This window comes from Galeopterus variegatus, unplaced genomic scaffold, assembly GCF_000696425.1.
Source record: "Galeopterus variegatus unplaced genomic scaffold, G_variegatus-3.0.2 Scaffold271, whole genome shotgun sequence".
Taxonomy (NCBI): domain Eukaryota; kingdom Metazoa; phylum Chordata; class Mammalia; order Dermoptera; family Cynocephalidae; genus Galeopterus; species Galeopterus variegatus.
Genome location: NW_007726382.1, coordinates 1,109,597 through 1,122,439, shown reverse-complemented (window position 1 = coordinate 1,122,439; position 12,843 = coordinate 1,109,597). Strand labels below are relative to the sequence as shown.

The window sequence follows — 12,843 nt, the reverse complement described above, 5'->3', positions numbered from 1 at the left end:
ACACACACACACCTGCATGTAAAAAATAGTGAAAACTGAATAAGGTTGGTAGTCTAGTTAACAGTATTGTACCAATGTCAATTTCTTGTTTGATGTTGTACTGCAGTTATGTAAGATGCCAGCATTGAGGGAAGCTGGGTGAGAGGTACACCAGACTCTGTTTTTGCAATTTACTGTGAGTCTATAATTATGTCAGAATAAAAAGGGTTTTAAAATTGTCAATTTATGTTCATGCATTATTTTATATTACAAATGCTCCTGTATTTGTCAGGGACATGTTGTCTTAACAGATTTTGGTCTTTGCAAAGAAGGAATTGCTATTTCTGACACCACCACAACATTTTGTGGGACACCAGAGGTAAGAAATATGTCTCATTTGTTATTCATATAATCATGTATAAAATGCAAATATGAATCACGAATTGCACATATAAGCTTGATATAAGAAAAGTAGACTAAAAACTGTAATTTCAGCTTCTAGCCAGCTGGAAATAACTTGTAATCATTTCTTCTAAACATTTAGAATTTATTGGTAGTTGGGATTTTTAACTGTGATTGTGAGATACTGTAAGACTCTTTTGAAGAGTCCAATAAAGATAAATTATGCTTATTTGTTTTTAATGTTAAAAGTTTACCTTAGATTTCTTTAAGCATTTGACTATATTTCTAATCCATTAAAATTTATGAATCAGTGGTTGAAATGTCCTAAAATGATTGTGGTGATGGTTGCACAACTCTGTGAATATGTTAACAGTCATTGAATTGTACACTTTAAATGGGTGAATTATATGATATGTGAATATCTTAATAAAGCTGTTTTTTTAACTAAAATGATTGTGGTGATGGTTGCACAACTCTGTGAATATGTTAACAGTCATTGAATTGTATACTTTAAATGGGTGAATTATATGATATGTGAATATCTTAATAAAGCTGTTTTTTTAATTAAATGAGCTACAGCAATTATGGCAAAATCTCAACATTGTCTATATCTGGGTGGCAGTTTTATTGGTTTCCTGCTATATTTTTCTATATGGTTGAAATATTTTGTAATGAAATTGTTTATTTAACAGAGGAAAATAAAGCAATAGATGTGGGAAAAAATCACGAATCAGAGTTTATTAACCAGAACTTCCTATTCTCTAATTATGTTAGCTAGTAGAAAATGTATTTGTCTATTTGTGACAACAATAATCCTTACAATTTATGTAAAAGTCTTATTATTTTTGCTTTACATACACACATTAAACTGTCCTAATTTCAGTGTATTTATAGGAATCTTAGGTGCCATGTGACATTTTATCATTCATTATTGTGGAGTACTTGCAAATGCAATGTCCAATATGTATGGTAAAATGGCTCACACAAACCTAAGTCCTGTAGATTTTAGAAAGGAAACACAAGTAATTTTGATCATCTAAATGTGATCAGAAATTATTAACCCTTTTTATATATTTCACCATTTCATTGAATCACATAAAAAAGCTTAAAAGGAAAGTATTTCTTTACATATATTTCATGTAGAAAGAAGTACTGTATATTTTGGAATCTAGAATTGAAATTCACCATCTTATATGTGTAAAATTGTGATAAGTTTAAATTTTTTACAAATTAAAATGCAAATAGCTAAAATAATATGTTAGAGAATTGCTATTGTAATCACAAATAAGAATGCAATTCATTCTTTTTTCTTTCACTGAAAAGGAAAAAAAAAAAAGGATTATAACTGCCACATTAACTGTAATCACAAATAAGAATGCAATTCATTCTTTTTTCTTTCACTGAAAAGGAAAAAAAAAAAGGAGTATAATTGCCACATTAAGCAATTCTTTTTTCAAGGGGAAAACATTATAGCTAATAACCACATGAATTTCTAAAATAAATGGAAGACTTTCCCACAGAATACCTACATTTCCTACAGAGTATTATAGATTCCACATTTGCTGTCTTCTTCTATTTGTCTTAATTCCATCAGTTTCTGAGGAGAAATGCTTGAATATATATGTATTTTGAAAATCCCAGTTGACACAGCCTAAGAACCGCTAGTATAGAATGAGAACACCCAACCCATTGGAAATCTAGATAGTATGTTTTTAGTGTGATAGTAACACCTAAAATTTCTTAAATTTCTGAATTATTCCAAAATTTTGTCTTGTTATTAAGTTGCTGTAATATTTTATTCTTTTCTATAGTACCTTGCACCTGAAGTAATCAGAAAACAGCCCTATGATAATACAGTAGATTGGTGGTGCCTTGGTGCTGTTCTGTATGAAATGCTATATGGATTGGTATGTATTTCCATTCCATAATTATTATTCCAATGTATTATTATTTATTTGGTTCTTTCTTTCTCTCTCTCTTTTAATAGTCTCATGTATGTGTAGATAACACTAACAGAGCAGTAATAGCCTAGTTAATTGAATCTAAAACCACATTAGGAATATGCATAAAAAGAACTTTTCATTTTGTAGAAGTTTTTAAAACTAATATTTAAAATTATTATAATTATTTCTCTGTTATACTAATCACCACTTCAGATGTTCTTATTCCACTGGGATTTTTATAAATAGACACCTAGTTATAACATTAAAATTATCTGCTTTCAGGTAGTGTAATGCCTCTGGCTTTATTTTGCTCAGGATTGCTTTGGCTATTCAGGGTCTTTTGTTGTTCCATATGAATGTTAGGATTGTTTTTTCTATTTCTGTGAAGAATGTCATTGGTATTTTGATAGAGATTGCATTGAATCTGTAGATCACTTTGGGTAGTAGACATTTTTGTAACATTAATTCTTCCATGGAAAGAACATGGAAAATCTTTCCATCTTTTGGTGCCTTCTTTCAGTAGTGATTTGTAGTTCTCATTGTAGAGAGCTTTCACCTCCTTAGTTAAATTTACTCGGTGTTTTTTTTTTTTTTTTTTTTTGGTGGCTATTATAAATGGGCTTGCTTTCTTGATTTCTTTTTCTACTAATTTATTGTTGGAGTGTAAAATATTACTGAGTTTTGTATGTATTGATTTTGTATCTTAAAACTACCTGACTTCAAACTATACTACAAAGCTATAGTAACCAAAACAGCATGGTACTGGCATAAAAACATACAGACCAACCAGGGGAACAAAATAGAGAACCCAGAAATTGATCCATGTACTTACAACCAACTGATCTTCAACAGAGGCACCAAGAACATACACTGGGGAAAGGACACTCTCTTCCATAAATGGTGCTGGGAAAATTAGACATCCATGTGTTGAAGAATGAAACTAGGCCTGTATTTCTCACCATATACCAAAATCAACTCAAAATGAGATTAAAGACTTAAATATAAGACCTGAAACTACAAAACTCCTAGAAGAAAACAGGGGAAACACTTCAGGTTGTAGGACTGGGCAAAGACTTTATGAATAAGACCCCAAAAGTACAGTCAACAAAAGAAAAAATAAACAAATAGGATTATGTCAAACTAAAAAGTTTCTGCACAGCAAAGGAAGCAATTAACAGAGTGAAAAGACAACCTATAGAATGGGAGAAAATATATGAAAACTGTCCATCTGACAAGGGATTTATATCCAGATTATACAAGGAACTGAACAGTAAAGAAAGAATTCAGTTAAAAAATGGGCAAAGCCAAAGAAAAGAAGAGGATGTCTCTCTCCACAAAGCCCATTCAAGAGTGACAGAAGTAGCATCTGCTCTATGATAATGTTGGGGGACCTGAACACACCTCTCAGCATTGGACAGATCATCTAGGCAACAAATCAATAGAGTAACCATTACTCTTTCAGAGGTAGAGAAGAAATCTAGGTTATCAGTGGTGGGAGGGGGATAGGGAGAGATTGCACAAGGGGCATAGAGAATAAGTACAATTTGTAATAATATACATACTAGTAATATTGATTTATTTTTAAAAAGCCTGAGCTACAGAGTAAAATAAATAAATAAATAAAAATGAAATTAAAAATGGGCAAAGTTGCTGAATAGACATTTCTCAAAGGAAGGTTGTACAAATAGCCAACAGGTACATGAAAAACGCTCAACATCATTAATCATTAGGGAAATACAAATCAAAACCACATTGAGATATCATTTCACCTCAAGTAGACTGGCCATTATCAGAAAGACAGAGAATAACAAATGCTGACAAGGATGCGGAGAAAGGGTAACCCTCCTACACTGTTGGTGGGATTGTAAATTAGTGCAGCTGTTATGGAAAACAGTATGGAGGGTTCTAAAACAACTACAGATAGAACTGCCATATGAACCAGCAGTTCCACTGCTGGGAATATATGCAAAGGAATGGAAATCATCATGTCAAAGGGATACCTGCACTCCCATGTTTATGACAGTTCTCTTTACAATAGCCAGGATATGGAACCAACCTAAATGTTCATTGATGGATGACTGGATAAGGAAAATGTGGCGTGTATATATATATATATATATATACACACACATATATATATATATATACATATACCATACACACACACACCCCCCCCCCACACACAGAGTGGACTACTACTCAGCCATAAAAAAGAATGAAATCCTGCCATTCACAGCCACATGGATGAGCTTGGAGAAAATTACGTTGTTAAACAAACCAGGCAGAGAAAGAGAAGTGCTACGTGGCTGCACTCATAAGTGGGAGCTAAGAGAGAGGAAAAGAAAGAAAAAGAAGGAAAAAACAATAATTGCCAAAAAGTAATCACAATTATACATTGAACTTTCAGAAGGAGAGAAATTAACTGTGGTTTCTAGAGGTGGGAAAGGAGGGGGGGGTTAGCGAGAATTGGCTAATGGACACAAAGAATTATTACATTTTGTAATGATGAATAATATCTTAATTATCCTGATGGTGATCATCACATATTGTATGCAAGTATTGATAGCCAACTCTGTACCCCACAAACATGACCAATTATGTTTCAATAAAAAAAAAAATCTGCTTTTATTCAATTTACCCCAAACATCATTCTGCCTAATTTCAAAAAGATGCAGGGAGAGGAAATGATTTTTGCATTTATCAATATATTATTGTATTTGAGAAGATAACGCCTTTTGGTGTTTGCTTTTTATCTTGTTTTTATAGGATTTAATTAATACACTGGTACTCAGCTTTTTCCGTCACTGGAGATCACCCTTTCTTCCCTTCCCTGAAGACACCATGCCTTAAAGATGCATTGAGAAAAGTGATGTCTACCATGCATTCATTTTCTCCAGTTTTTATTAGTTAAAGACACATAAGGCCAGCCAGAGCTCCTGAGTAACATGAGTAAAGTTGTTTTATTACATTATATCTTCCCAACCCAAAGCAAACAATTTAGGCTTTTCGGTTAGCTTACATAGCTTTATGAGAATAAATGTATGTTTTTCTTTAGGCTTTTTGTAATATTTGGAATAGTTTCTAGACTCTCCTTGTGATCCCATAAGTGCACATGCTGAGAGCCATGTGTCATGGAGGCTGCTGCCACCACTGATGCTAAATGCTGCTGTCAGTTAAGACCTGAGCTGGGGGCTGGGGTATGTGTTTGGTCTTTTTTTTTTTTTTTGTCTTTTTCGTGACCGGTAAGGGGATCGCAACCCTTGGTGTGGGGTCGCCCGCACCGCACTCAGCCAGTGAGTGCACTGGCCATTCCTATATAGGATCCGAACCCGCGGCGGGAGCGTCGCTGCGCTCCCAGCGCCACACTCTCCCGAGTGCGCCACGGGGTCAACCCATGTGTTTGGTCTTTTTGAAAACTGGAGCTCCCAGTGAAATTCAGCATATGAGGTGCATTTCAGAGCATTTGTTTAATGTTGCTAATTTTGAATGATGGATTTCTGTGGATACTTACACTGTCTCTTTTTTGCCCTTGACGAAGATCCGCTCATTAAAAGATCTGCTTTTCTGTTTATGCTGGTGACTTAGAATATTGGAAAACTACTTCATACCTTACTTTGTTCTAGCATTGCATATTCACCATCTTGATATTTCAGAATGCTTTGAATTTCTTTAGAAGACTTTTAAAGCATAAAATATACTTGTATATAAAATGCAGTTGATTCAAAAGGGAATATTTAAAACACATACTTCATCAATGAGACTTTTATGAATGATTTTTTTAAAAAGTTTTATTTTAAAGTGTTAAAAAAATCAAGTTTTTTCTTTCCTATAAAAAAGAAAGGAGGACTAGCTGGCTAGCTCAGTTGTTTAGAGCATGGTGCTGATAACACCAAGGTCCAGGGTTCAATCCCTTTACCAGCCAGCCACCAAAAATAAATAATAAAATTAAATTTTAAAAAATGGCTGGCCAGTTAGCTCATTTGGTTAGAGTGCGGTGCTGATAACACCAAGGTCCAGGGTTTGATCCCTGTATCAGTCAGCCACCAAAAATAAAAAAGAAAGGAAAAGCAAAAGTTATTTTTACTTTAAAATGTTTGACTAGGTGATTAACTGCCTAATGCTTGTGTTGAAGATGTACCCATGTTGAAGATATACCTGAGGTCTTCAGACTGTGATAGTAACATTTTTAATTCTGCAAAGTACACCCATAGTGCTGGCACTGGCACAGGTACTTAGGCAGAAGCATTATCTTCAGGTCTCCTTTTCTTCTAGTAATCTTTGTTGTAATGAATTTATTTCAAAGTCTGAAGAAAGTATTTGTTGTTTAATCTGTCTTGAGTCTCCATTTCCAAAGATTATATTCATTGTGCCTATGATGAGGTTGGTGTTGGTTTTCTCTAAAACAGATACTATTACAGGTTGTATACAGTTTAACAGCTGTCTACAGAGTGTTATTGAACAACTGGCCCTAATTTGTTCAGTGAACATTTATTAAGCTCTATTGTATGCTGGCTTTTAGAATCTCTTTGCATTGGGAAGCCATACTGCAGATGTCTACAGGCCTCAAGAGATGCAGGCATTTCTGCAACTGTCCAGACCCAACTACTCCCTGCAGATCAAAGTCAAATCCAACTATTTTAACCCCATTTTGGCACAGTTTAGTTACCACTAATTTTCTTAATTTGACCCAACTACTCCCTGCAGATCAAAGTCAAATCCAACTATTTTAACCCCATTTTGGCACAGTTTAGTTACCACTAATTTTCTTAATTTGCCTTTTTTTTTTCTTTTTTTTTTATTTCAGCCTCCCTTTTATTGCCGAGATGTTGCTGAAATGTATGACAATATTCTTCACAAACCCCTAAATTTAAGACCAGGCGTGAGCCTTACAGCCTGGTCCATTCTGGAAGAACTCCTAGAAAAAGATAGGCAAAATCGACTTGGTGCCAAAGAAGACTTTGTATGTAACATGTTTCCCAGTATCAGCTTTATTTAAGCTTATTTATAGTTTGAAGATAAGTCTTTAGTTTATGTGATATTTAGTGTAATGAATACAGCTATTAAAGAACAGTACCATGGGAAAAATGCATACTTGTCCCCACAGTTTTCACTTATGTTTATATAAAACTATATAGTGTTTAAAGCACTTTAACTTGAATTTTTTCATTTGATCTTTATAATATTTTGATCCTCTTCATCCCTCTCATCCAGCTTTCATACCCTATTATTTATTTGACTTTCGTTTGTTACAATTTCCCTTTCCCTCTGTTCTTCTTAAAATATGTTGTGTGGCATTTTTTTAACTACCTAAACTTTTTTTTTTTTGCTATTTTTATTTTTATTACTAAATAATACTATAATTTCCATGAACAAATAACACAGAGAATAACCAACTAGTAAGCTTCCTATTAGGGGTTTGGGCCTTCCTCAGCTTTTAACAAGAATTTATTTTTCTTAACAAGGATTTGTTCAGTGTGTCCTGTCTGTATGAAATAATGCCTTTTGCCTTGAACTAACATTAAATCACCTTTCTTTTTTCTTTTTCTTTTTTTGAGTATTTGGTGATACTGCTTTGAGATAATTATGAAATCTGAACATTTTCAAATCAAATTAAATTTCTAGTGTAGTTACCAGTATTACGTTAGTGTGTCAGTAAATTCATAGACTGTTGAAGAATATGAGCCTTTTAATTCCTTTCTCAGATATTCTTGTAGGCTGTGTATAAATCTTGAACTTGAGCTATGAATAAAAGACCTTGCTTCTCCTACTTTCCTGTTCCCCTCTTCTCCAGTTCAGCTAGTAGCTCTCTCAGTTGTTTCTATCCATTGTTTCAGTCAGTCTTGCTAATATTTCACACCTCCTTGTCCCTTAGTCCTGTTATTGAATTTGTTGACAAAAATTGCAACCCTGGACAAATCCACCTCTGTCATCTCCTGGGCTGCTGAACGGTGCTGAAGAAAGTAACACAACTGGGCATGGTGGAAGCATGTCACATCACAGTCGGGATGTCCTCTGTGCTTCACCACTGTTTGCTAATGTTCCTGTGTTTTTCTATTCAGCTTATTCTCCTATTCCTTGTATTAACTGTTTCAAACTTCTCTCTCCAAACTTCCAGATTCCTTTTCTTCTTCACTTTTAGCAAATCCTCTTGCCTTCTGATTTATAAGTAGAACCCTCAGAGCAGAACTAACCCAGCTTCCTGTTCTCACATTTGCAGACCTACATGCACCTGCAGGAGCCTATCATTTCTTTCTTCCTATTATAGTGGGAAAAGGTTTGTTTCTGTCTGTGCACTGAATCTCGTCCCCTTGAAAGGAACCCTATGCATGACTTTTTTCTGCACAGATAATTGCTCCCTTTTGTTCTGGTTTCTTCTAATCAATAATTAAATGTTGTCAATCTCCTGCTTCTTAAAACAATCCGCAAACCCTCAACCTTATTGTCCTGTTGAGATACTACTCTGTCTTCTTCCCTTCTTAGCTAAACATGTTGAAATTTTTCTATATTCACTCTCCTTTTCCCAAGCTCTCTCATTTCTTAGTCTACCACAAAATAGCTACTAGAGTTGCTGGATACTTTTATTCCTCTGCTTGTACTCTCAGCAGCATTTAAACTTGAAACCTTTTCCTTCCTTAGGCTTCTTCAAGGGCACGCACTCATTTCATCTCATGCATCCCTTTCTTGATTTCTGAGCCCTCCTCCAGCATCTCCTGTTTAAGCTCCTCTTCTTCAACTTGACTATTAAGTGTTGCAGTTCCTTGTCATTGTCCTGAAACCCTCTTTTCTTCTGCTTTCTTCTTGGATGATCTCAGCTCGTCCCATTTCCTTAATTATCTGTATGTCTTCATAGTACACATTTATATCTTCAGTCCAGACCTCTCTTCTGAGCTCTAGACTTAGATAATATCTACTAGCTCAACACCACGACTTGGATTTCTTGAGAGCACTTGAAACACAGCATGTTCAAAATGAGATTCCTGCTATTGTGCCTCTGTGCTCCCTTTCCACATTAGAGGACATCACTGGCCATCTGGTTATTCAAGTCAGAAATCTGAAAGTCATTCTTGATGATTCTTTGCTCTTCCTTACTTCCATATTTAACAGTCAGGTCCTGTTGCATGCATTTGCTGCCTACATCTTTCCCTTATCCAGACTCTGCTTTCTAGCCGCACTGCTACTACTCTTTTCCTGGCATTTGTCATCTTTAGTTTGGCCACAATGGTAGCTATTTTTCCTTTATCTGGTCTTAACTCTCCAATCTATTTCTCGCTTGTAGCCAGGTGGTCTTTAAAAAAGCAAAAACAAAACAAAACAAAAACCCAGGTGTGATATTCCCATACCTAAAATTCCTTGATGGCTTTTCATAACCCTAGAATAAAATTTTAAATTCCTAGTGTAAACCTGATATTATATGGCCTGTTTAGCCCTCAAGCTTCACTTTATGTAACAGTCCCATCCTTCTCTACACTGCAGCCGTACTGGACTCTGATTTTCTTAACCAAACTAACGTCTTTGCCACCTCAGGGCGTTTCTGTTCTGCCTAGAACATTGTCCCTTATTCTTTTGTCTGGCTAATTCTTTCTTACTTTCAGACCTGTGGTCAGACATCACTTGCTCTTAGAAATCTTTTTTAAGCCAGCAAACTAGGTTGGATCCTACTTTATACCCTCATATGTCATCTTGCAGGAAAAAAAGCTAGAATCAATACTGTGCCGGCTTTTGAAAGTACCAACCCAGAGTGGAGCTCATCACCTGGATTTTACCTCTGCGCCAGTGTAGAAAACTCTGCCCAATTTCTTTACCTCTCCTGCTCCAATAATGATAATCCTTCATACCTGTGTAATGCCTTTTTCTTTTCATAGCCCTTTTATTCCTATATTTTATGCTGATCTTTAAAACAACCTTTGAAGTATTTAGGGCAGAAATGTTTATCCCATTTTACTTATGAGGAAACTGTGACAGTCAAGAGGATATAACTTAATAAGTAGTTTGTTGTAAGTAACTTTTAAGTCTGCCCTGATAGTCTTTCCAACATTTTACCATGTGAGTGAGATAAACATGTGCCTAAAAAGAATTATTGAGAGGCAAAGTGGTAGTGGTTTGGCTTCATAAAATTCTTCCATGAATATTTAATATATTCTTCAGCATTAGTAAAAAAAATTTTTTTTAATATTCTAGCTTGAAATTCAGAATCATCCTTTTTTTGAATCACTGAGCTGGACTGACCTTGTACAAAAGAAGATTCCACCACCATTTAATCCTAATGTGGTAAGTATATATCCAAATCTTTTTTCCTAAAATAGTGAAACATGGAACAGTTTCACTATTATAATTTTGGAAATATATCTCAAAATCTAACCTGAGTGAAATGGAGTCAGTACCTAAATATTTGTGAAATATGTCACTCAGGGTTGATTAATACAACTAATAACTTGAAGATGACCAGTAAGATTATTGTTAGATTAGATTGATGAAAATATCTCCCATTACAGTAATTGTGAATTGTTTCTTTGGAGCATGTGAGAAAGGGATGAGCTTAGTAAGTAAAAAAGAAGCAAATTGAAGTGACTGTTAGGTATCATTTTTATACCTAGTAAATCAACAAACATTTTAGGTAACACTAATACACTGTTTTTTCTTTATTGATTAAAACCAGGTATAGGCAAACATTACTAACACTAATGTAAATTGTTACATCCTTTTTAGAAAACAATAACATAGTATTATTAAAATATTCATGTTAGCTAGACTTGTTAAATCTACTGATGGAAGCATTTCACTAAAGAGAATTTTTTTTAAAACAAAAAGCTGCATCAAAGATGTCCTTTACAGTATTAACAGTGTTGGAAATTTTTGGAAATCAATATATAGCAATAGAGAAATGTTAATTAATAATCATCAGTAGGCCAGTAAGATGTTAGTAATTATTGATAGCTTCCTATGTGTAGGCCCATAAACTTTGTATATGTTACAGTATATAATATACTTCTCAAGTAAGCTACCAACTTACTACTGTTACTATTCTTATCATTATAAATATTTTATAATGAGGAAATGAAAGCTCAGAGATGCCTCAGCTGGATGAAAATTAGCAGAGCCAGGATTCAAATCAGTGTGTGATTCCAAAGTCATTCTTTCTGTGCTCTCTCTTATGCTCCATTGCCTTTTCTTGTTAAGTAAATTAAATATAAAAATGAGAAAACACTTAGGAAATCCTTATAATATTAAGTGAAAACATGGTAATTATCATTTTTGTGACTTATGATTATTATAGTAAAAATAAGAATAAGGACTGGAAGAGAATATAAACCAAGATGGATTTGAGGTTGCAAGATCATAGGTGATTTTTCTTTCTTTTATTTAAAGTTTTTTGGTGTTGCTATAAAACTTGGGGAATGCTTTTTTAATATATTAGAGCAGGACAAGGAAATTCCTTCAGGAAAATAAGTATTATTTAATCTACCTAGGCTTTGTTGAAGGTTAGTTTCTGTGCATAGCTCATAGCTAGTATTAATTAATAGGTGTGATATTTTACACCTAAAAACATAATATTTGTAGACTGACATTTCATATAGTGCATCCAGAAGTGACTATTAAAGAAGTGACTCCATCAGAGACAATTTCTGTCCCAAATTTCTAGAGTTTGTAGTAGGAACCTAGGACTCTTAAGAGTTATTTTATTTTTGTCTCTAGAGTGAGAGTTGTAGTTGAGTTTAGTTACCCTCCAATAAATGCAACAAGCACATTAAAGAGTTAGGGACTCCAAATTTGGGTCTCTACTCTTCTATGATTAATTAGAGATTTAACCTCTCCAAGCTGTTTTTTCTTTCTTTCCTTTTCTTTTCTTTTTTTTCCCTAACATGGGCTGTGAAGTTTAATTTAGGTAACATTTGTAAAGTACCTGGAATGCATTGCACCTAGTAGGTATTCAGTAAATATTAGTTCCCTTCTCCCTTTTCCTCTGTTTGAGAATTTGTCAGTAATATGTATTGGTCACTTTGAAAATGTAATGTGAGGCCAAAAAATGGATGCTTCATAATAATTTATGATTATATCTATGAGAGGAAATGTAGTTAACAGAAATTCTTTGATGCTTACTCTTTCTATGAATTACAGTCATGCACCACATAACAACATTTTGGTCACAAATACTTACCATTGTGTTACAGTTGCCCCTACAGTATTTAGTATAGTTACATGCTGTACAGGTTTGTAGCCTAGGAACCCTAGGCTATACCATATGGCCTAGGTGTATAGTAGGCTATAACATCTAGGTTTGTGTTAAGTACACTGAATAATGTTCACACAACGACAAAATTGTCTAATGACACATTTCTCAGAATGTATCGCCATCACTAAGGGATGCGTGAGTATAATTGATTGTTCAGTCTGATGGGTGTTTTATATTTTAAATAGGGTTAGTTACTAGGAAAGGGAGAGTTGGGTTATTGATCATGCTAAACTTCAGCATTTCTGTGATGAACATTTTTAGCAATTAATAGTCCTTCTAAAATCCAAT

The 12,843-nt window shown here is 34.3% G+C and overlaps 1 protein-coding gene across 1 annotated transcript in view; it reads left to right on the top strand.

The window, feature by feature from the left end:
* Positions 1 to 12,843, top strand: part of SGK3 (serum/glucocorticoid regulated kinase family, member 3) — a 91,083-nt gene that overhangs the window by 73,953 nt on the left and 4,287 nt on the right. Inside the window, exons 15-18 of the mRNA XM_008566850.1 lie at positions 272 to 358; positions 2,193 to 2,288; positions 7,129 to 7,284; positions 10,503 to 10,592. Of these exons, the coding sequence (XP_008565072.1) occupies positions 272 to 358; positions 2,193 to 2,288; positions 7,129 to 7,284; positions 10,503 to 10,592 (429 nt within the window). The remainder of the gene's footprint in view (positions 1 to 271; positions 359 to 2,192; positions 2,289 to 7,128; positions 7,285 to 10,502; positions 10,593 to 12,843) is intronic.